At 43.2% G+C, this 26,195-nt stretch overlaps 1 protein-coding gene across 1 annotated transcript in view; it reads right to left on the reverse strand.

Moving 5' to 3' along the window:
* Nucleotides 1–26,195, reverse strand: part of UNC80 (unc-80 homolog, NALCN channel complex subunit) — a 2,774,722-nt gene that overhangs the window by 292,180 nt on the left and 2,456,347 nt on the right. Inside the window, exon 58 of the mRNA XM_069225668.1 lies at nucleotides 9,129–9,267. Coding sequence (XP_069081769.1) covers nucleotides 9,129–9,267 — 139 coding nt within the window. The remainder of the gene's footprint in view (nucleotides 1–9,128; nucleotides 9,268–26,195) is intronic.

Genomic DNA, 26,195 nt, shown 5'->3' on the forward strand with positions numbered 1-26,195 from the left:
CACCATTCTTTGTTATTCTACCATTCTTAATGTGATACCCTAATTTGGGCAGGTATGTTCAGATATGGGTCCAGTATTTCACTGTGCCATTGGATTCATGCTGCACTGCACTGATAAGATACAACAAAGCTCAAACCATTATGAAGTTGTGCATGTTCCTGTTCATTGGGTACCTGGTCTGGTATTTCAGGCTGGACTGTTTGTAGTACGGAAGGGCTAAGGCTGATTTGCAGATATTTGGGTCTCTGAAGTTAGCATGTAAATGACACACTGCAGTGCGTCTAATGCCTAAGTTCTGTCAATGCAAACCTTAAAATGGAGGTCTGCTGAGTTTCAAAGTATGACAAGGTACCAAACTAGCACACTTCCTTGTACTGGCAATAAAATAAATAAAACTTGGCAGAACTCCCAGAACGCACATTGGCATTTGCCAAGGCTGATGTTATAAGCTCCTATACGTAAATGTTTTGTAGTTTCACTAGAATCCAAACTACCCAACGTGTCCCAGGATAGCACAGCAGAAAAAAACTGTCCCACAGAGAATGGAAGGGAAAGGTTTTATTTTATTTTTATTTACTTTTTTCTTCTAAGGTCCACTATAGCAGGGGGAATAAATATGGACTTGTGGCTGAGGAATGAAGGTGATACACTGCTATGCTCACTTACATACCTTTTCCCTGAAGGACTGCAGATTAGTCACTTGTTGCATGATTCTCTTACTAGCATCCTACTAACCTAGAAGAACTGACCCAGGGATTTCCAGAAAATCTCAGTTTGCCTAAAATGCTTTAAAGGGCTAAGCAGACAACTCTTGCCCTTAATACACTATCACAGTACGGACAGTACATCCTAGAAAGAATACACAGGGAAATATGCCCTGCTACCTTTCAGATCTCATAGACTGGGTCTCACAATAGCCATAATAGTCACCTGAATTATTGCTAGAGGTGCCTTTGGTTACTAGCTAGTTAAAAAAAAAACACAAGAGATACTAAAGCAAAAATTGTCTGTTCAATGACTGCCTCTCTCTCTGATACACCTTCATAAGGCATGAAGTACTATCTATCCAATTGGTTGTAAGAAAATAATAGGAGCAGTGTTTCTATTTAGAGACTAATTATCTTGGGCCCTTAAAAGCACATGAGAACCCTTTAGAACCAAAAAAGTAATTGATCTACAGTTCAACCACTGCAAACAAAAGGCAAATGCCTGTCAAGCAAACAACAATTATCTAGCCCTAAATCTTCCTGGGTTAGGCCTTGACTGAATTCTAATTTCTATCTTAAGGTGAGAAATCGATGGGTTATGCACGCGTTATTTAAGTCCTTTTTGCAAAAGGATGATCCTCTTCCATTATGGTTAGGCAATGGTGTGAATCCGCTCAACACCATAGGCACTAGAGACACTCTAGGATCTTAAAGACTGATGTTCCTATTAACTTTTGTTGGGGAAATTATTTTTCAACATAGGATTTGGTTTTATTATCAAATGTGTTAAAGAAGGGAATCCCTAATTCCTTAATGGTCTGATAGAGCAATAGTTGACAAGATCTGTGCATTGACTTTTATTTAAAAAAGCAATAATGTAAAAGAAAATCTGTACAAAGAACTTAAAATAAACACACAAAATGTTTTCACTGTGAATGAGGCAATGATCTGGTGAAAGTTAATTGCTTTACTATGGATTATTCCACAGACAGGAGTAACTTTGTGGAATCACAATTAGGCTTGAAAAACAATCCAGAAGCAGCAGGCTTAGATGTGCATTTTAATTCAGAGGAATATTTTGCTATGCTCAATGCCTTTATAGTGTCAAACATAATAGTATCAACTATTTTAAATATGGGGTTGATGTTGAGATACTTCTAGAAAATAAAATTGTTTTTTGAAGATCTGGCATATTAGAAGTGTTTAGTTTGTTCATTTGCAGGTGGGTTTAATTTGCTTGTCTAAAACAGCAAGAAATAATTCTGAAAGAATGGAATTCCAAAATGAATCGACTATATTTTTAACTGTGTCAGAAGTTGTATCAAGAGGCTGTTCAGTATGTTCCAAAGAAGACACCGCACTAGATGGCAGTGATGAGGGCTTCTTTGATAGCACAGGCAACGTTGGCCATGTGAGTTTTCCCCCGAAATCTCAGACATATCTTAGGACCATAATACTGTAACTACAAAAACATTGTGGACATAAATATTGAACGTAAGTATTTAATTCTTACCTTTTTACAATAATATACAAGTTTAAAATATAGTTTACTATAATATTGTTTTATTATTGTTTTATTTCATTATTTATATTAATGTAAGATATATTTTTAATTATTATTAAATACTAATATAGTAAGTTGTATTTTTTCTGTTTTAAATGGGGTTTAGAGACTGTCATTAAGATAGACAAAAAAGTACAACTTACAATAGTTAAGTAGCATGAAGGAATGACTATAATAAAAGCTGTGCGTTTTATTTTAGAGGGAAACTATACATTTGTAGACCAAATTATTTCTCCTCTTTAAGGTTGATTGCATAGTATTCCACTAAAATAATGGGGCATATTTAAGAAAAGTGGCGCTGCACACAGTGACGCTAAACCGAGCTTTGCAGGATTAGAGTGAAAAATATTGACGCTAATCCTGCAAAGCTCATTGAGGCCCATTGTAATCAATGGTGTGCCTCCTTTTAAAGCCTGCTCTGAGGCAGTTAGATTTCTTTGTGCCATTTTTTTGGCTCCCCTGATGGGGGAATGCCTCCTTTGCATACATTATGTCTGGCGCAGGCATAATGTAGCACAAAGGGGTTACAAAGTGGCACAATGCATGCATTGTGCCACTTTGCAACTATGGCATGGGGATTTTGGCCTCTTTGGGCCCCATTAGCATACAAAACATGATGCTCATGTGGCACATAGAGGAGCTAGGGGCTCTTAAATATGCCCCAATGTTTCCAGAATATTGTGCTACCATAATATTGTGGGCAAAATATCAAGGACCGAAATATCAAAAAAGTAAGTTAAGCAAAGCAACCCTATACTTACCTTGTCGATATTCTGATCCTCAATATTTTACCTACAATTGGCAAGTTAGTTATCTTCAAACGCTCTTTCTGGTGGATATTTTATCTAACTGTAGATTTCTCAAAATAGGATATTCCATTAGTGCCAGACTGATCCAGAGATTGTTTTGTAGCAGTGCCCCATAAACCGTTAAATGGCAAAGGGTGGCTCCCCATACCACACTGGAAGTGACAGAGCAGACTTACATATGGCTGCCACCACCGAATGCTGATGTCAGTTTCTTATGTTTTCCTTTTTTCACACCCTCAGACATGCAACATGTTCCTGTTTGCTCAGTAGCAACTCTGAGCCTATTTCAATGTTAAAAAAAGGCCACAGTACAGAACGGGCATGTGGGAGGGCAGTGAGGAGTTTGTGGTTAGAGTATCCACCTGAAAGAGCATTACTGAAGGTAAGTAACTTGTTTTTCTGTTGGACACTTCTAACCACAGGTTCATCACAGTAGAACAGATACCAAAGAAGGACCTCCCCTATTTGGAGGACATGTGGAGTGGTCTCAGACCAAAAAGTATTGCAGAACACAACGTGAAATGTCTTTCCTACCGAACTGATGAGGCAGTCAAGACAGTAGTCTTACGTGAATGTATGCACTGATGCCCACATCGCGTCACAGCCTGACACAGCGGTAGTAGTCTTTCTCCCTAGTGTAATGGGTTTTCAGTCCTTCTGGAGGCTGCTTCTTAGCCACTGCATAGCAGATCTTAATGAAGAGGACTATTCACCTCACCAAAATCCTCGTCTGCCCAGCCTTTCCTCTCTGTGCTCCAGACAGCCCATTAAAGCTGATCATCCACTCGATGACCCTTGATAATGCTATATAAAAGCTTAAAGCCCTTTTCAAGTCCAACTGAGCCTCTTGTCTTTCACAGAGTGAGAGGGAGCAAAGAACGCTGAAAGACTGACGATGCACAATGTGGAAGGAAGGCACGACTTTCGGTAAGAAGGCTGCCTGAATCCCCACACCATTTTGTTTGGGAAAAAGGAGGTGTAGGGTAGTTGCACTGAAAGTGCCTGTAGTTCATTCACAGAACAAGCTCACATAATCACAATGAGGAAGACAGTCAGGAGATGCAGCAAGCACCTATGCATTGGCTTGATAGGCATATACATGAGAAATGTCAAGACCAAGTTAAGGTCCCAATGTGGCATCACAAGCAGCTTGGGCGGGGACATGTGTATCAAAACTTCAATAAAACGCCTCACGGCAGGTGATTTGAACAAGGACGATCAGTCTGGCAAACACAGAAAAGCCAAACGTTCCAATAAATAACCTTTCACAGTGCTCGTTGCAAGGCTTGTTGGGCTAAGGACTAAACAAATAAAAGGACATCCATCAGCTTTGCCTGTAAGTGGGCTGTGCTCAGGCACCATACCAGGATACAAATGTGTCCCAGTGCCTGGCATAAATTGATTTAGTTGAGGGATGCTTAGCAATAAAGTTGACATTGACCACCTCAGACAGCAAATTGAATGCAGTCAATTGATCTCACTCAATCTCCACAAACTGAGTTGTAAATTGACTAGATTCAGGTGGAGGACCCTGCCCTGCTGCTGAAAAGTGGTGATCACAGATGCCCATGCTCAGAATTTCTGGATACTACACTCTCCTGGCCTAATATGAGTCCCCTAAGATGACTTGGACCCTGTCATTCTTGATCTTCAGAACTCAGGGCATGTCAGGAAAGCATGCAGGAGTCCTTTGTGCCATTCTCACCAGAATGTCTGTTATAGCAGAAGGCCCAGTGCTCAAAATTATTGACTCTACATGTTTTCAAAAGTGCTATCCAGGGAAGTACCCCCCTTATCCCCCCGTACCCCCCCTCCAGTAGAAGATGCTCTGCACCACCTTGGGATGTACAGCCACACATGATCCACCAGACTATACCTGCTCAGTTTGTCTGCTCTGGCATTCAGGGACCCAGCTAGGTGGATGGAGACGAAAATGTCGCCCTAGAGCTCCAGCCACCTCCAGAGAGGCAAAACCTCCTGGCGCTGGACCAAAAACCCCACAGTATCCTTGTTAAAGTACCACATGGCAGTTATGTTGTCCATGAGAGCCTGCACCAGCCTCCCTTTGAAGGATTCCTTTTTTGGCAACAAGAGCTGCCCATAAACCCATGAGGCCTGGGCATAATTGCTAAAACTAAACAATGGCACTCGTGGGTAGCATTCAAGCCATCAATAGAAAATATAAGTGGCTAAAAAACCAGCTGCATCTAATGCTTTTATCAGAAATTCATATTTCAGACCACCATGATGATTTCTAGTACTCCTTTATCATGGATAATAATACAGAACTTTTTTACCACATCACTCTCAATGAAAACATGTGCACAGTGACCCCAGTGAACAAAGAACCAACAATGCGGAGTCCTTAAAAATAGTTAATTAGCTCTAATAGGGCTGCACATTGTTAACATTTGTTTGTTATACATGTCACAGCTTTTCAATCCAGAAGGAATAGCCAGGTCTCATCAGGACAGAAACAATGGTAAACAACGTGCAGCCCGTATAATGGCCTATTTTTAAGGGCTCAATATTGTTTGTTACAAGAAATGCACATGCATTTGCTTTATTAATCTTTTTTTGTCATTCTTTGTTCACAGGGGTCACTGTGCACATGTTTTTATTGAGCGTAATATGGTGCAAAATGTTCTCTATAATTATACATGATAAAGGATTACTAGAAATCATTATGGTGGTTGGAAAAATGAATTTCTGACGGGTACTACATGAAGCTGGCTATTTAGCCACTTATATTTTCTAATGATGGGTTTGAATGATACCTGTGAGTGCCTTTGTTCCCTATGAAGGATGCCAGAAAGGCCTTCATGGGCAGACAAATGGCCTGCAGCACCTGTAGACTGATATGGAACCTTTAACATTGGGAACCTAGCACAAATGTTCTGGACTCGTTGTTGCAGAGGGAATCCTGAATGCCACCAATTCCAAGATTTCCCCAATGAAAGTAACAATGTCAAAAGGGCTGTTGTCATGTCTGACTATAGCAGGCCCACCTTCATCAGCAAGTCATCCAAGTACAGGAATACAGCAATTCCTGACCTCTGAAGATGTTACCTTGACCATGGCTCTCACTTTTGTAAACACCAGAGGAGCGGCAGTGAGGCTGAAAGCGAGAGTAGTAAACTGAAAATGCTCCTGGTCCACCTTGCTATACCTTGAACCTCAGGAAACATCTATGAGACTGCAAGCTGTGTATAATAAAATGCCCGTCCTGCAAGTCCAAGAACATCCAGAGCTGATCGGGTCTGGGTCACAGTGAACCTGTCCTTTCACATGACATTGTCAGGGGATGGATGTCCAAGATAGCCTTGAGGCGCCTATATTTTTTCAGGATGAAAAAAATAGTAAGACTAACAGACCCCATCTTTTTCTGCAACTGGCACCCTCACTATGTAACCTTTGGGGAACATCAAGCATACCACCTGTAGCAGGATGGACAGATTATCTTTTGACATCCATTCGAGTGTGGGAGGGGTATAGGGCGAAGCAAAAAGAAAAGGTAGGGTATGACCTTTTTGAATTATTTGAAAGACCCACTTATCTTATGTGAGGGATCACCAATCTGGAAGAAGTGCTGAATCCTGCCTCACAATGGTTGGGCATGAGCCGTTGAGGGCAGACTAAAGGGGCTTGTAGTCCTTGTAGCAGTGGAGGAGAAGTTGGAAGAATGGTGCCCCTGTGGGCCAACATGCTACCTGTCGGATCCCAGTCCAAGCTACAGCCCCAATGGTACTGGGCTGTCTCTCTAATCACTGATTGTGAAGGCCGTCTTTGCCTATTTACCAGCCCTGGGGAGTAGCCCCTATATTTTTGAAAGTGGTGCAGGAATTGTTTGGCATGTATCAACAGCCCCACGGAACACGATGTAGCCCTCCTGTGTTCTAAAGTCCACCTTGACACCAAAGAAGCAGGAACCCATCAAAGGGCATGTCCATTATGTGAAGCCTGCACATCACTAGAGAACTAGTACCAACTGGCCTACCAAGGCAATCCATGGTTTCTAAGTCTTTGTGTATAACATATTTGGACACATGTTGCCAGTCATGTATCCCCTGGGCCCCAGAGGCCCTCAGGCCTTCTGGGTCTGCCGGTAAAATTTCACTTGGCCATGTCTCAAAGGCCATATGTGTATCAGCCCAACAGACAGAGTGCATGAGCAGACTACAATGAGATACTGCCAGAGCAAAATATATGCTTGTTAAAGGCGTCATTCATGTTGGATCCACTATCTGGAGGAGTGGCTGGAAAGGACTTAGGATTGACTTTATTGCACGATAATGCTCTTTGAAGTGGGGTGCTTGGAGCTTAGTGAGAAAATCTAGGTCACCAGGAATAGGTCTAGGATGTCTGCCCACCTATCTGTTGCATTATCGAGCTCACTGGCATCCTGTATATCAAGGTATAAGGCATCATTGAGGTAATGAGTCACAGTCAGAACCAAAAATATAAGGAGCCTTGCTGATAGCTATGATGCAGTAGAGGCACAGGATTAGAATAAGGCTGCATGGCAACCGGTAACGATTTTGTAATTTGTCAGTACAATGTCAGTTGAGATCAAGCTAACGTCAGTTCTTGGTCAGACATGGGTAGGGGGCACTGGATTATCCTTTAGCACTGGTGGATTGGAACCAGTGTCTGGGTGGCAGGAACCGGTTTGGGTTGTGGGGCCAGAGTGCAAGTCTATACTTGAGTCTGTATTGCCCCATAATAGGTTCTAAGAGTACCCAGGTATGAACCAGCCAGAAGTAACCCGACCGAAGGCTTCAGCAGTTTTGTGGAGCCCAAATGTGCGCAAGATGTAGCGCGAAGCACACTGATTATTTGCAGCATCTCCATTTTGAATGCTTCCATCTGTTGTGGGGTTGGCGATGGCCTGAAGAACTCGGGGTACAGCTGAGGAATCGGCTCTGTGATTGGTGACCTAGAAGATAAGCAATTTACATCTTGAAACCCTTGCACCTTCTCTTGGAGTCAAAGTGACAGGATAGAGTTGAGTTCTGCCTGGACTTCGAATTACCAGAAGATTTTCAGTAGGAAGTATTTCGGTCACAGAAACAGCCTTGGAATGCGTGCAGGCCCATTTTGTGAAGCAACTGGCAGATGGCAGATGTACAAGAAGACCCCAAATTCTTCTTGTGTTCGGCGACATACATCTACACCTTCCAGTATTGAATTGCCTTCGGGCGCTTGAGGGCACACATTTCACAGAACATATAGTCGTACCTCGAGCCATCATTCCCAAGCCCAGGCACCAGAGAAACACTTTGTGCGGGACCATGACCAAAATTTGCCTCCTGCAGCTTTAATTCTCAGTAAAGTCAATGTTCTACAGCACACAAAGGAATGTATGGATGTCATTGGGAAACCAACAAATGCTGGAGCAGGGCCCTGGATTTGTGTTGGAAAGTACAGAAGGAAGGATCTGAAGTCAGCAGGTAGGGATGGGATGGAACTTATATGTGTTATGGAGCCAATATGTAGCTGCATGACACCACACATTGGCGCGAGGGAGCACTGCTAAAAAAAATCTCAAAATTGAGCCTGGCACCAGGGGATTATTCTAAACTGAGGAATCTGCGGTTAGAAGTATCCCATCAGAAGCTATTGTACCAAGATATTATGGAACATACCGTCGCCCGGCAGGTATAGCCAGTCATCAAGTGCCCTACTCTGAGCTATACTGTCAGCATTCCTTTCATCTAATTCTGAAGATGGGAACATAGATTCAGCTTTGTACGAACATAACTCAACAAAAAAATTAATCGAAGCAAGTTTAAGAATTTACATTATGGAATAAAACTATTTTCACAAATGTTTGGACTGCCATTGTTTAGATTTCATATGGACTAGGCCGTGAATGAAAATGTACAGCAGTGACCATGACTATGGAAAGACTTTTTTTTGGCTTGGGTACTGTGATTCCATGCATGTGCATTTATTTAATTTACTCTACTACATGGCCTATCGTTTCCTGTTGTGCGCTGAACAGTACACCCACAGGATACTCACTCTTGTGTGTGTGTTTTTTTTTACCTTTGGCTAGGTAGCATGCCTCCTTCGGGTTGACGGGCTGGGATGCTGGGGATATGTCCCGAGAAACGTCGTCTTCCAATGGAACTCATTAAGTATTCTTCGTGCTCACTTACCACACTGGGCATGCTCACAAAATCATCTAGGAGTGAGAAGCAAACAGAATAGATCATTAAGTTATGAGGACAAACATAGTTTAAAAAGTCCAGTGGCCCTGCATGTAACTAAAGCACTTCCATTTACCTTCTTTCTCTACCTGTGCAAAACATGAAAATGTTGCCATTTAGCGTCCTAATTTAAATCTGCCACGCTAATTACATTTGAATACCACTTTCACCACACCACCATAAGAGCTGCTGGATGGCGAACACAATTTCCAAAAAAAAGACACAAAACAGCCACGGAGGAGTAACGAGAGAAACAAACTAGAAGGATCACCAAAACATGCCCCTAGTGTTTATGTTTATAATTGCAATAAGGAGAGATTAATAAAACGCATACAACCATATTAGAAAAACATGTTGAAAAGCAGTGCTTACGCACAACTATGCTCAACCTAAAAAGGAGACTGCTTTTAATGGTAGGTTGGCGAAACAAGGATGAAAACTCCATCTGGTACAAATATGGGTGGCCTGTGCAAAACAATTATTTGCTAAAATGCTATGAAAAGAGCTACTGTTTTTTTTTAAAGTATTGTTCTGCAAAATTGTTTTTTGTTTGTTTTCATAACTTTGTCCTACAATATACCATGGCAAGTCAGCATTTTTCTTACAATTCTGAAGATCGCACAAAATAAAGTGCAATATTAGTCAACATGTGTGCCTAATTATCGTAACGAAAAGGTAAGCAATTGCGAGTATGGCTTTAGAATAATTCACTGACTCAGCATGTTTTAAGGAATACCTCTACTTATTTGTTGTCTTTCTCACATGGGTCGATTGAATCTGCTAATATTTTTCTTTCCACTGGTTTAAACATGCTAAGAGTTTGAGAGTCAACGGTCTGTAGCCGAATTTGTTTACACAGTGACATACAAATACCGTTCATCACGCAAACTCTTTCCAAACGAAAAAACTGGAGAATATTACAACATTTGTTGCACACGAGTCAATTCACGCACTGCACAGAAGCTCAAAATGCCACCAACAACAGGATTTTTAAAAGGTTCAATAAGTATAAAACAGACAATGTGGCACTAGTAAAAAGTTAAATCAACATTCATTTTTAAACGTGCACATAATCCATTGGCACTCGTAGCATTAGAGGATAAATCAACCAAGAAAATTATAGAATATCGGAATGTCAGCATTGAGAAGGGACGCTCCCACATAAAGGAAACATCGTGTATGTTGCTAGGGAGATGCATGCCACTGCTCTGTAGGTAGTGCCTTGGTTCTGTTTTTGTTTAACAATATTATAATAAAGAGCTGGAGTAAGCATTCAGAATGTTCCGAAACATGCTTGCTAAATAACTCGAGAATGACAAAAATAATCTAGAAAAAACACCCCATCACGTAAAGACTAATTTGAAGGCATGCATTTGTGGCCTCCGGGGTGCCTCCATAACTCCAGGGATCCTTCCTATGGGAAATGGTAAACACATACTTCTGGAGTCCTGAGGTGCAGTCATGAGGTGTGGACAGCATGTGCGTGCCTTCAGTAACATAATGCTTTCTGGGAACTGTAGTTGTAGCTGGTAATTATGCTCCAATACGGCCGATCGAGTTTGCGTTGCATAACTTAAAATGCCATTGCGCACGAGGGACACAGACAAAAGAAACAATAATCTATTCAGCTGACTCATGAATTTTGTCCATTAACAGACAAAACCACATGTTGTGCCCAAACTTCTCAATGATTAGCAATTGGTATACTTAATCTGTGCAAAGTCTTCTTAAATGCGTCTGTAAGAAAACATCTCCAAATTTCAAATTCTATCTTCTCGTAAGCAGATGTTGACAAGTGCACTTCGGGATATCCTCTGTTTTTACTTTCTCTCAACTGGTCAAACGATGACAGTTTTGAAAAACAAGGGAGGCGGAGAAGAAACATCCCATGGCTGCCATGTGTGTCTCTGCAGCCAGCAGAGGCAAAGACATAGAAAGAGGACTATAGGGTGCTCTGGATCCCTAACGCATTGCTGCAGGCTGGCGGCTGATCTTCAGAGCTGTTAGAGATTAAGCTGTTGCTTTAATGTTTACATTAACTACAAAAGACAATAAGCAGTATTGTTGGCGTGGTAAGAGGGTGGCTGGAATGGCACTGGGAGAGTAACAACACAAGCATTAACATACAGCCACGCAGCATGAAGCAGCAAGGCAAAAGAAACCAGCATTTTGAATGCAATAGTCTCGTGTTTGCTCGAGTTAGAGCTCTTAGCGTTGTAAATTACTGACTGGACTTTTCTTGCCACACGGACGAAAAATAACAAGAGGAAGAGAGCGCAAGCGAGCTGGCCTTGGAAAAGCCCCCCACTGCTGTTCGTTTATATTTACAGAGGGAGCTGGTGGGGAGGAGGGGCTGATTATACACCCACAGTGTAAGACAAACAGGCCAATACTGAAAGAAAAAGTCCCCTTCAGAAGAGATAAACAGGACATAGCGTAATTATACAGTAGTTTGTGGAGCTCCCAAAGAGAAAAGGGCAGAACAAAGAGGCAGAACTGACCACGAGCAAGCAAGGATTTTTGAATGACAGTGGAACCAACAAATGAAATAACTGGAACCCACAGTATAAGTATACTTAAAAAGTATACAACACGTTGAACGCTACGCTTGACCTAAAAAGGAGAGGAGGCTGTGCAAAAACCATGCCACCATGAATAACAGAACAATTCCAAATCCTGGTATGAAGCTTTGAGTAGATGATACCATCATTCTTGCAGGAATTTAATAGTTTTCAATGCTAGATCCCGAGAGTGATTCTGTCAAATTCCCATTGTTAAGGAAGACCAAGAGGAAACAGCAAAGAGCTGCTGACTGGGCTTTCAATAATTCAAACAAATACCTTGAATTCTCTCGGGAGCAGTGATAAAATTCCATGGCTCATGGTAAAGACTGTGAAAGACATGTATCTTATTGTAGTCTTAGTGTATCCTGACAATACAAATGTCTTTGGAAAGACATTCACAAAATACGAATAGTAGTGACTGTCAGCCTTGAGCTGACTTCTCTGTTGATGTGTGCCAGTTCTACACCTCTTCTGCTCCATTCTTTACACAATCATCCCAGCGCAAGCAACCAACAGACCCAAAGTGGAAGAATGCTTGGCCATGGTCCAACACTACTATGTAATTTAGGGAAATATCAAGTGCAAACACCACCCTGAGTACATAATGCTACTGCACGGCATCATGTTTTACCCAAGCTGTTACTGAACTTGATTCATGGTTTTCCCTCTATGCAATGGAGAATGATGTGGGGTAATCTTATTTGTGGTTGGTACTATTGCATGGTATTTTCCTTTGTTCATTGTTTTTGCTGCACAGTTTAGTCCAGGTGTTACCTGAAGAAATCTGCATGTATAAAAACATGAAAGTGAGCACAATTTGCACTGAATCTGTAATTTATAATACAGCGCAAACATTACAACAGATTTTTAACATATCATAGCAATAGGAATGATGCCATTATAAGGAGTTGCAAAGCATGCAGGTATTCTTCTCTTGTTTCTTCCCAAGTGTGCAAAAAATAATTAATTCACTGCGTAATTCTGTAAGCATTCATGACTCTTGCCCAGAGAATGTCCGCTTGCCCATCCTGTCATTCGTAGACCCCAACCGGCCATATTTACCACATGGCATACTATTTATAGACTATTTTATTCTCAGGAGAGAAGAAAGTATAAAAGGCAGTGACCAAACCACTCATGGTCTGCCGAAGAAGTCAGAAGAGAATTATCCTGGATACAAGCTTGAGTTCCTTGTCCTGAAGTGGCTAGCTTCTGAAAAGATGGCTATCTGTACAGCATCAAGTTCTCAGTGATGACTGGCAATAACCCTTTGATTTATGTTGGGGAAGGTGACTATCTTACATCTGCAAACCAGGGTGAGAACCTTTCAGGATGGAGCAGCCACCTTTAATAGTTTCGGCACATTGCTGCCCATCTGCATGCAGACGATCTTATTTGGACCTGGTGTCTCTAACCAACTTGTACCATGTACTCATCTGCAGAGCATAACTCAGGGACTTAGCATGTCAGTAGCAGTTATTTGAAAGAAGATGAAAAAGCCTGTGATGCCTGCCAGCTGTACTCACAGAAAGACCTGCTACATTCTCCTTACCTTGGACTGACTGATTAATCTGGGAGCTGTCCTGTACCTCAGCCCAATAATTCCCTGTTCCACATGCTCCCCTAGTAGATCCTACCTTAGGAGTTCCAGAGAGATGGTGCTTCAGTTTGCTTACGTTTCAGGACACTCGAGATTTGTTAAGACTTGACCTTGACTAAAGACAGTGCTACTGGCTCCATCCAGCCCTGGAAGCCAAGTAGTACTGCAAGAGAATTGCTAGCTGTTTTCCCCAATAGGACCTAGCCAAAGAGGGTGTCAGAGATGAAAAATCTGAAAGCAATTGACTTGTGGATTTGCGTTGCATAGTCCTCTCGTCTTCGGCATTTGACAACAGTTTTTTTTTTTAAATATCCATGTGATCACATATGACATTTGTACACTTTTACCCTCTAGAAAGATTGGATTGTTTTCACCATATCCAGGAAGGCTTTGTATATTCATACAACATGGTGGCCAAAGAGACAGTGGACAAACAAAATAAATTCTGGCTAGGGTCACCACCTCAAAAACCAGTTGTTTATTTCCCAATTGTAGTGGTTAAGAAGACGCAAACTACTGACATCATGAACATGATGATGTTTTTTTCAGAGTGCTTCCATAAAATGCTTTTACAATGTTGAGCACTGTACAGCCCTACCAGCAGTTCAAAAGGAGCCAGTGTGTTCTCAGGTGCAGATCCATAATAGCAAATTGAACATTTGCATTGGGATCACCCTATTAAATAATTTACAGGAAGAACATTAGGACATCTTCAACATCTTTTATGGTGTCACTAATGGTAGTGAACCTGAGACTTGACACTTAGCACATCAAAAATCCCATGAAGCAGATGAGGAAGGACGATGAGGTGACTTCCAATGCAGCTGCCAAAGACAATGAATGGAACAAGATCTGAGATAACCAGACTTTCAAGTAACAGGAACTCCTGCCTGGATAGAGCCCTTCTTCCCACTTTGAACACAAGAGAAAGAACAAGGGGCCACATGTACAAAGCATTTTTCTAGTCGCAAACGGGCACGTTTCATAGAATCGGCCTGTTTGCGACTAGAAAAATGCTTTTTGGGTTGTACAAGGTCCAACCTGCGATTCGGTAACTATTAGAATTGAGCAACTCAGACCCTCTACAACAGGCCCAACCTCAAATTAATGAGACAAATGTGAAGAGGCTTTCTTCAGAAACTATGGCACTACAAGATTATTCTAATATAAGCCTGAAAGTTCAGACTCAGCTCTTGAAGAGGAAGCTTGGGATACGTTTTCTGATGAAAAAATAGTTACATATCTGTCTACTTATGTGACATGGTACAATTAAGGCTATAAGATGACTGATATTGGTCCAGCAACTGGCAGGGCCAAGTCTGTCAAGCCCCTAACACCAGGCTACCTAAAACCTGTTCCCTCTCCACAGATGCCAGAACTTGGATGACCACCGACAGAACCCACACATCTGAGGAGGTCCAAAGAAGTGACCAAACTCAGCATTGTGCTCACCTATGACATCCCTAGACTCCAGGGAATATCTCAATGGTAGTTGTTAACAAGTTAGTTGCAGTTAAATATCTGGTGGAAGTTGCTGCACTCCCTGATGTAATGGAGAGAGAATACTACTCTAGAACAAGCACTGATGGTTCTTGGTGAGAACTCTTAACTAATATATCTGGTTCTTGCTAACACAATGAACTACTGCCCTAGTATTTTTTGAGGGTCTATAATTATTTGGAGAGAGGAGGGTACAAAGTGTGCTCCTCAGCGATGTTCTTTGGGCTCCTTATCTTTCATGGGAGGGTGATGGTCTATCCCACCCTTCCTTCTGCTCCTTCAGAACACTTCATCTAGGTAAAATGTGCTCTCAACTGTCATCTTGGTAGGGTTTGGCCCTAGGAAAGAGAAAGGGGCATAAAGAGTCTAGAGGGGCTCAGCCTTCACTTCGAGGAATCCATTTGGAGGGAAATATGTGTTCCTTTGCTAAGTGTTTGTCTTGGTCCAGTCAACCAAACTCTAAATGGTGCCTGGAAATGACAGGGCCTCTCTGAAGTTGTGACTTTTTAACTGCCACTGCATACCCTTCTGTTCAGAAACCCAGAGTTCAGAATCAGCCAGGTTCCCTGATTTCTTTGAAACATTCTGCATCTAATCTTAATCCAGTTTTAGGTCTTTGATATCTTTAATGGTGTTGCCTGTTTGCATATATTTCCTTCTCAGCACCTTACCCTTCATCAGGTTACCATTTTTTTGGGAGGCTGCACCATCTTCAGCAATCTCTATGAGAATAATTCCTACTACTTCATCGACAAATTATTCCATTACCCAGGAGACCATGAACGATCTTCTTCAAAGGCCACTACAACAAGCAATAGGCCTAGCATAGTGAGTTGGAATGCATTCCAGTGTAAGGTTGAGCTCACTGTGCCCAGTTCTGACGATGTACACAGTTTTTACTTAGCCTTTCTTTGATTTTATAAACAATGTAAATAGACTAAGGGAGACAAAATAGTGTAAAGGCACTAATTTGGCAGGCGATTGAAGGGTCCGAAACTAATAAACGTAATGAGAGGCACAATTATATACTACAATGTTTAACTAAACTTGGTATGACCACTTGATGGATTTCTAAAATTACTGCCAGTTAGGCTAACTTGTTTTAGGTTTAAACCTATAATAAACCATAAAAACCCACTGAAAAGAAGGCAAGCCTTATCAGTGTGAACATATAAACACTGATAAACAGATGCACAACCACAAACTAAAATACCAGTCAAAGAAGGGAAAATGAGAGAGAAAGAGCCATTTGTGTTTCCGGATGGAGTCAACACAAGGTAACTGTGTAATACAAGTTAGCTGCAAGAAAGAATGGTGTAAGATTATTGTGCTTCAGGTTTGTTGTTTAGGAATGTCATTAAAATATTGTTTCTTCTTAGCTTTGTTACCTACTGTTTTGTGTGCTTGCAGTAAAGGTGCAGGGTTCAGAACATGTTTACTGATATACTTATTTTATACACTGTAGATAATCTGGGACTATTAAAATAATATACAATATTTTGGCAAAATTGCTTTCACTGATTGGTGATCTAGCTGACTCATAAACATCTTAGCCAATATGTATCACATTTACCCACAGACACAGAATTGGTACACGTGAATACTGACAGCAGGTCAACTGTCAAACACCCCAGGCTTAAAACACTCAGTGCAAGGTGTAATGGCAGGTACCTACGAAAAGAGTGTTATCATCATGAGCAAGGGATAGTGGTGAAAGCATGGCACAAAACTTTCCACATACCAACAATATTCCTATCTGCAAAGCTTCCCATTGTTATGTGTGATGCCATCAGATAATCTTGGCTTTTTCCCCAATTGTTCTTAAGTACTAGAGCTGTTGAGACCATAGTTAAAATGTTAACAACAACATTTAAGGTCTATCTTAGTTGATTTGAGCCAGTTCACCAAGCAGAATTGAAATAGCTCTCTTGGAAGATGAATAAAGAACCCTTTCTTCATTTCCAAGATGATAGATTCATACTAAGAAAAAATCCACATTTTATTCTTAAAGTACCGTCTGACTTCCACACAAACAAACCAGTGATTTTAAAAACATGTTTTTGAAATCCAAGTAATGCAGCAGAAAGAGCATTTCATATGTTGAATGTGAAAACATGCTATGGTCTTATATTGACAGACAAAACCTTTTTGACAAAGTGATCAATGTTTGGTAGCTTATGGTCATTCATCAAAAGGGTAATTGCTTTCACAATAGGGCATAGCTCGTGGGTTATTTGCAGCCATAGCCCTTTGTCAAAATAAAGCAGGCCGTCCTGCTATATCCATTTCCTTACTTGCAAGAGAGTTCATAGCACCCACTTATACGGCAGCGACTTGGAAAAACAGACTCTCCTTTACCAACACTATTGCCTAGATTCAACAGTGTACAGAGATGCAGTGGTGGGAAAAGCAGTTTTGTGCCATCTATTTAAATAAAGTTAGCTTTCTTACCTTCATTGTCAGTTGGATTCAAGCATGTGAATCTATGAAAGATCCGGAATTGGAGAAGAAAAAAGTTACTTGCCTATAACTACTGGTATCTTTCACAGATTTACAAAAAACCTACCCCTCTTCCCCCAAACTCAGGACCACCCATGTGATATTCTCCTTCACAACATTTGTTATGTAATCTTAGCTATGGTGCCTTATGTGAGGAAGGATGATTGTTGAATGTTGACTGACTGTAGTTTAGCTCTTTTGAAAATCATGTGACTACGCTTCTGTTGTGACCATTTTAAAGCTTTTCTGGCAATGTTTAACACTGCACTGCTCTCTATGATTACCGGGGTACTGACAGCTTAGCAACAGGAATAATTCAAGCAGGTGAATCTATGAAAGATTCAGTACTAAAGAATAAGCACTTATTTAGCAGATTACTTAAGTACTGGAAGTGTGCAAACCAGCTTTAGGCAGAGACTGTGTGAGTGTGTGCAACATGTTTTTTTAACATTATTATTGACCATGGGTTTCCATTTGAGACATATAAAGGGCATGATATTCAAGTTTCTGTTTAATGTAAGTATGCAATATTTTGACCAATGTTAACATATTTTACCTTTTACGTATAAAGGTCAGTTGTAATATGTTAGAGTAATGTGATCATTTTAATAATCAGTAATAATAGTTTACTTAACTCTCTTACTAGGTACAAGTAATAAAGAAGTGTTTATAGTTCATGATTCTCAATGTTGCTAACGTCTAAATGTATGGTGCTAACATATTTTTAGGGACCAAGGGCCTGATTTATATTTTTTTTGCGATTGAGTATACATACCACCTCTATAAAGGTCCATACGCCAAACTTAAAAGTGGGCAGACATTAGGATTAATCATGGGGGAGGCTATTCCATCCCTGCTGTGGTAAATCCCCTTTGACGGCGCTGTGGAGTAAGGACCATCTGAGGCAGAACTGTAATACCACCCTCATAATTTAGATGGGCAGAATTAGAGGTCAGATTTCACTTCCTATCACTGCCAGGAAACTCTGGATGTAAGGGACAGTAAAAACTGCTAAATGCTTCTCTCTACATGGGGGAGGGCATCCATTGTGCACCTTTGGGCCTCATTGACATCGGCATACCATACAAATCTCTTGTCAGACACTGGCCGAGGGTTTCCTGCTTGCTGGCAGGGCTTGACTGTTTGTTGTACAAAACTGCAACCAATCGATATTTGCTTCCTAACTCTCAGTTGGCAGACTATCATGTTACTACAACAATAGTTTCAATTAGTGGTAGTTTGCATCTTTGTTTTTGCAGGGTATGAAAGATGGTCAACTTCATCTTCATTATCATTTCTTGATATGCTTGCTTTAAAGTAGGGGGTAACCAAACTGGTGGAACACTTTTGGGAAACTCATGCAGTTAACGCTCTTACTGTGTGTGTTCTCCACAGCTCTATCTCAATATGAAGAATTCCCAAAATGGAGAGCACCGGACTGCCAAAATCACAGAGACAAATCTCAGTTTTGGTGGACTGCAATAATGAAGAAAGTGCTGCGTTGAGTCACTGTTTCTGCTAAGCTACTCCCGCACTGTGCATTGTGTTTGTCAGAAGCCGGTTGTGATCGTGCTCTTTCTTGTGCACTGTTCCAACACCTTTTCCCACCAGCAGACATCAACCTCACAGCCTCTGTGGAAACAGCAGAAGAGGTAACAGTGTGCTTGGACTGGGGAGGTGGGGGCTGGTGTGAGTGTGGTCAGAGGAGAAGACACCACGAGTCAAGCCAAGTTGAGCTGTGCCATGTAAGCTGGTGTCTGGTGTCAAGAGTGGTGGTTATGGTATTTGCCACCAAGGCTGACAGCAACATTGACTTTGGTGCCTGGAGACAGAACTCAGTGTATGGCTGCTCAATCTCTGTGCCATGAAAAGCTGGCAGGGCAGAGAATCAGCACATCAGTGAAGAGGAGCTGAGGAAATGATGAGCAGTGGTGCTATGGAACATAATATAAGGTGATTCAAGGTGAGCTGCAAGTGTCTTTATCGGGTTAGTGTACTGGGATTAAGGTGCTGCTCCATCCTTGTTTGGCTCCCACCCAACCAAACTTGCTAGTGTCCCAACATTCATAAATGGCCTATGCCCCACTTCCATCTATCAACTAAACATTACTTTCCCACTTCCTTCCCAGCACCTTCTCATAGCCTCTTCGCACTTTTTGGAACTCCAGTAAACTTTGTTAACCATGTATAAGAAGTGTATCAGCTCTAACAATAGCATCCGTCCCAGCTGGTCTCACTAACCTGGGAATCCTTTTTGCATCTTACTTGCCGTGGATCTGCATGACAGGGGTATATTGTTGTCAACCCCTGAAAAAAAAGTTACTTACCTGCTGTAACAATGTTTTTGGTGGATACTCTAACTACTTACAGATTCCTCACATTTAGAGCTATCTCCAGTCATCAGATTGGATTCAGAAAACTTCAAAGCTGCAATACCTCTAGTGGAGGGTGCTGGACTGAGTTGGTGCTGGAAATGACGTCAGGCAACATCCCGAGTCCATAAACATCAGTGCATCCACATCAGTTTCCCTCCATTTTTTCAAAGCTTCGAGGGAAGAACAAGTGAAAAATTGTTAATAGTTTGCAATACCAATATAATATAATTGAATGGAATCTTATAAACGTTTCCTGTAATTCAACCTTTAAAATGGGGAGGCGGGTGGGTCAGTGAGGATTCTGCAGGGAGATGGATTATTCACCAGAAACACTGTTACCTCCTGGTAAGTTATTTTTTCTTCTGATGGATACTTCTAACTGCAGATTGGTCACCTGTAAAACATATTTTACAGCATTACCCTGCACAGGAGGAGGATTGATGGATGATTCAGATCAGCAAATCCTGCAAGAAAGATCAGGGGAAGTGCCCGTACCTGTACCTCCAGATCAAGGCACAGATCTTTGCAAAGGTGTGCAAAGAAGCCAATGTTGCAGTCTCACAAATTTCTGAAATCAGCACTCCCCAAGCCAGAGTGGGACCTTATTCCTCCAGGCGGCTCCTTCTTGGCGAGGGCATAACAGATTTAAATGCAGCGGGTGATCCAATGAGATAGAGTTTTCTTCAGAACTGCCCTCTCCTTCTTGGCTCCACAAGTGCCCACGAAGAACTGGTCATCTGAGTGATATTCTCTGGTGAAGTTCAAGCAGTAATAAATTGCCTGCCTCTGATCCAACCGATGCAACATTCCTCCTCCTTTGGAGGATGAAGTGGAGGGAAGAAAGTTGGGAGGGTAATGGAATGGGCAAATGAAAAGCAGTGATCATCTTGTAAAGGAAAGCAGCTCTGGTGAGCAACACTAACTTGTCTGGGAAAAAGGTAATGAATGGCGGACGCCAGCTCAGGGCCTGCAACTCACTGCCTCATCTAGCAGACGTGATGGCAACCAAAACACTATCCTGAGAGCCAACATGCAAAGAGTACAACTGTGTAATGGCTCAAACAGAGTCCCCATCAAGAACATAAGAATGAAATTCAAGTTCCACTTAGGAACTACAAATGGAGTAGGAGGAAACAGGCTTGTCAGGCTTTTAAGACAGTGTAAGACAATAGGGGACTTATACAGGGATGGCTGATCCTGCAGACAGAGGAAAGCAGACAAGGCACATAAATAGCCTGTAGAGTGCCAATGGCACTGAGCTAGGGAAAGCGTGAACTGCAGCACTGTGATGGTTTGGCCTGTAAGGGATACACATTCGCAAACCAAGTAACAAGGTTGTCCCATTTGCCGGAGTATGCTGACTTAAGGGAGGGGCGACGTGCAGACAATATAAGTTCTCCCATCTGTGGCAGCTGAAAGGAGCTCAATTGTCCCCGCTCAATCTCCAAGCGATTAGGCGGGGGCCTTGGAGATTACCAGCCCCCCCCTCCGACTGGGAGAGAAGACTCAGCCTAAATGGCAGGCAGAGTGGAGAACACATGGAGAAGCACAGAAGGTCTGCGGACCACACCCTTCAAGGCCAATCTGGGGCTACAAGAATGAATTTGGCCTGGCCTTGGCGAATCTTCCTCAGAACCTGAGGAATCAACGGTATGGGGGAAACAGGTATTGCATCTGAACATTTCACCTCAACTAAAATGTGTTCCCAAAGGCTCCCCTTCACAGGTACTGGAGGGCACAGGATTGCTGGCACTGAGAGTTTTCTGACGATGCGAATTAGTCTACCTGAGAAGTGCCCCACTAGGCGAAGATGTCCTGGACTACCTCCAGTAGAAGTTGCCAATTGTGCTTGGCAAGATAACATTGGTTCAAGCTTTTGGCTCTGATGTTCAGAGGCCCTGCTAGGTGATTGACAGTGAACCAGATCCCTTGGCACTGTGCACAAGACCATTCTCAGAGCTTTCAGATAAATTAGGTGAGCCCCCACTCCCCCTTGCTTGTTCAGATCGCAGTTGTGTTGTCTGTCAAAATCTGGATGGACCACCCTATGATGGTGGGGAGGAATGCCTTGAGCAAAAGTTTAATGGCTCACAATTCTAGCAGGTTGATATAAAGAACCTACTCCTCTGGTGACCCAAATCTCCTGATGATAAAACGCTTACTTCTGGCTACACCTTATCTGGTAGAGACTCTAGCTGCAGCTTCCTTATCTTAGAATAATTCCCAGGCGTCAGACTAGATCTGGAAATTTTTCATGAGCAATACCCCTGGGCGCCAGTCGGTGGAGTCGTTCAGCATCATCTGAGCCAGAAGTGATGTGCATGGTGCCTATATAGGAGCCACACCAGCACACTGACGTCAGCTTCTTCTCACAACTTTCTATGTTAGAAGCACAGAGCCACAAAGAAAGCTGACTCTTGGTGAGTGAAAAGTAGGGCCCTTTAAAGGGGAACACTCTTTCACTCATAATCTGTTCACAGAACAGGGAGGATGCATGGGTCGGTAAGGAATCTGCAGCAAAACAGAGGCCCTCATTACGACCCTGGCGGTTTGTAACCGCCAGGGCCGCGGGACGCGGTGGCACCGCCGACAGGCCGGCGGTGCCCCGCGGGGCATTCTAACCGCGGCGGCTTAGCCGCGGTCAGAGAAGGGAAACCGGCGGTCTTCCGCCGGTTTCCCGCTGCCCCCAAGGAATCCTCCAAGCCGGCGCAGCTTGCTGCGCCGGCTTGGGGATTCCGACTGCCCCTCCCGCCATCCAGTTCCTGGCGGTTCTCCCGCCGGGAACCGGATGGCGGGAGGGGGAGTCGCGGGGCCCCTGCAGTGCCCATGCCAATGGCATGGGCACTGCAGGGGCCCCCGTAAGAGGGCCCCGCTTGTATTTCACTGTCTGCATAGCAGACAGTGAAATACGCGACGGGTGCAGTAGCACCCGTCGCACCTTCCCACTCTGCCGGCTCGATTACGAGCCGGCTTCATGGTGGGAAGGTCGTTTTCCACTGGGCTGGCGGGTGGCCTTTCGGCGGCCGCCCGCCAGCCCAGGGGAAAACTTGGAATGCCGGCCGCGGTCTTCAGACCGCGGTGCTGTATTCCTGCGGCGCAACTTTGGCGGGCGGCCTCCGCCGCCCGTCAAAGTTGTAATGAGGGCCAGAGTCTCTACCAGGTAAGGTGTTACCAAAGGTAAGTAACTTATTCATCTAATAGAGACTTCTAGCCGCTGATTTCTTACCTTAGAATAGATAGCCAAGCAATACTTAACCGGAGGTGGGGCTGCGACACCCACTATACTACAAATTTATGTACGACCAAACTGGCAAAACGCCAGTCTCAACAGACCTGACTGTCAAGGCAGTAGTGTTTCGTAAATGTCTGCAGGGAAGCCCATGTTGCTGCCATGACAGATATCCATGACGGGTACTCCTCAAGCTAACACATTGGTCGCAGGCTTGGCTCTTGTAGAATGAGCTTGCACACCTTCAGAAGGTTGAATTGTGACTAGTGCATAGGTGACTTTGATGCTGAGCACTATCCATTGTGAGATTGTCCATTTCAACACCACCTTTACTTTTTTGGCTCCAATGTAACCACAAAGAGTAGATCGTCCCCCGGGAACTCTTTTTTTTTAGTCAAGGTATAACAACATTGCTTTTTGGGTCCAGGCGATTAAGTCTCTCCTCTTCTTTAGAGGGGTGAGGCTGAGCATAAAATGTAGGCAGTATGATGGAATGGGATGATGGACTGGCCTACATGAAGGACCAGATTGTCTGGGTAGATGTTAAGGTACGGAGGTTGAGATGACAAAGCCTGTAGCTCACTAACCCTCAACGCTGATGTTATTGCCATGAGGAAAGCTGTTTGGATGGTAAGGAGCATGATAGGGCTTGAAAGGAGCACACATCAGAAGCGTTAGGACTAAATTGAGGTCCCACTGAGGCATAATGGAGGGTGAAGGTGGGAACATGTTTTGGAGACCTTTCAAAAACTTATGTACAACAGAGGACCTGAACAGTGATGGCTGATCTGCCAACAGCAGGAATGCTGTGATAGCAGAAAGATAGCCTTTTTAGGTGTCCAACGCAGAGCCTTGGTGTGCTAGAGTAAGAATAAACAGAATTACCTTGAAAAGGGAAACAGATAGGGATTGATGTATTTATCTGTACACCATGTCACAAGCTTGCTACAATGGCAGGCTTATAACATCTTGGTGTAGGGATGCCTGGCTGCCAAGAGTACACTGCAGACTACGAGCGGAAGGACAAAGGTTTTCGAACTGTCACCATTTATTCTTCATGCATGAAAGTGAAACGTTTGCAGGTCTGGATGCTGAACACTGCCCTGTTGCTGCTACAGAAGAGCCTCCCAAAAAGGAAGCCTGATTGCAGGACTGTGCTCATCCTCAATAGCTCGGAATACTAGATTCTCCATGCCCAACCCAGAGCTATAAGAATGACTTGGGCCCGGTTGTTTCTGAACTTCTCGAAAAATCTCAATGGGAGTGGTATTGGTGAAAAGGCACACAGGAGGCCTGAGCTCCACGTGAGACTAAAAGTGTCTCAGAGCTAGGAAACTCCAGCGCTCAAAACAGCTGACATTGCGTGTTCCTGAAGTAAGTGAACAGATCCAATCAAGGCTCTCCCCATTCTTGGAAAAGACCTTACACCACCTCCAGAAGGAGACACCGTTTGTGATCCGCCAGCCATTGAAAGCTGAGTTTGTCTGCCCTGGTGTTCAAAGAGCCTGCTAATTGTTGAAGCACCAGGGATATTCCCTGAAGTTACCACCATCTCCTGAGGTGCAGAGCCTCTTGACAAAGGGTCCACGGCCCCACCAAACCCTGTTTGTTGCAATACCACATGGTGGTGGTGTTGTCAGTGAATGCCTTACCTTGACTAAAGTAAAGAAGCCCTTCAATGCCAGCCAGATCACAACCGGTTGATGTGAAGTCCGTATTTGCCGAAGACCAGAGTCCTCTGATTGCTACCTCTCCCAGATGGCAGCCCCCATCGCAGAAGTGATTCATCTCTCATCACAGCCAACTCTGGGTGGGGAAGGGAGATGAGCTGCCAATGACCCAAACATTGTTCATAAGCCACCACTGCAGGTCTTTTGCGGTTCACTCTGAGAGCTTGACCATGTCAGAGAGATTCTTCTGATGCTGTGCCCACTGGAACTTCAGGTCCCATTGCAGACCCGTCATATGACAGCAGACATGTGTCACAAGAAGGATGTAGGAGGTAATGAGGCCCAACAGCTTCAGAGTCACACTTAATAAAATCTAGGATACCGTCTATAGGAAGCTAGCTCTGTATATACTATATCAAATTGAGATATAGTGTGCACAGAGTCCAGGGGTTCCCCGGAGGCTTGACAGAGGCAAAAATAGATAATACTAAAGCTCTATTTGTGGTAGTGTGGTCGAGCAGTTAGGCTTATCAGAGGGTAGTGTTAAGTATTTGTTGTACACACACAAGCAATAGAAGAAGCACAAACGCAATGGCTTAACTCCAGACCACTAGGATTTTATATAGAATATATATATTTTTTACTTTATTACTAGAACCACAAGATTCTGTTCAGGAGTAAATACTGTTGCAGGTAAGTACGTAACGTAGACATCAATGTAACTTTGTTTCACTTTAGTCAAGTAAACAGTTTTTAAGAAAACAGAGAATATCTATTTTAAAAGTGGACATGGTGCTCACCGCCAGGTGTTACAGTTCCTGCAGACGGGGAGAGGTGAAGCACCTCCACCCAGAGCAGGCTTTATTTCTGGCCTCAGAGAGCACAAAGGCTCTCACCCCAGGGAGTCAGAAACGTGTCCCTTAGTGGCAGGCTGGCACACACCAGTCAGTCCAACACTAGAGGATTGGGTACAATACAGGGGGCATCTCTAAGATGTCCTCCTTGTGCATTTTTTAATAAATCCCACACTGGCATCAATTTGATACCAAACTTCCCAGTATTCAGTGTGGCCATTATGGAATTGTGGAGTTTGTTTTGACAAACTCCCAGACCATATACTTAATATGGCCACACTGCACTTAGAATGTCTAAGAATTGACTTAGACACTGTAGGGGCATAGTGCTCATGCTGTTATGCCCTCACCTGTGGTATAGTGCACCCTGCCTTAGGGCTGTAAGGCCTGCTAGAGGGGTGACTTACCTTTGCCACAGGCAGCGTTTTGTGGGCATGGCAACCTGAGGGGGGATGCCATGTCGACTTTGCCTTTTTCTCCCCACCAAGACACACAATCTGCACTGGCAGTGTGCGTGTGTTAGGCGAGGGAGGTCCCTTAGAGTGGCACAACACATGCTGCAGCCCTAGGGACCTTCCCTGGTCACAGGGCCCTTGGTACCACTGGTACTTT

This window comes from Pleurodeles waltl, chromosome 3_1 (genome assembly GCF_031143425.1).
Source record: "Pleurodeles waltl isolate 20211129_DDA chromosome 3_1, aPleWal1.hap1.20221129, whole genome shotgun sequence".
Taxonomy (NCBI): Eukaryota; Metazoa; Chordata; class Amphibia; order Caudata; family Salamandridae; genus Pleurodeles; species Pleurodeles waltl.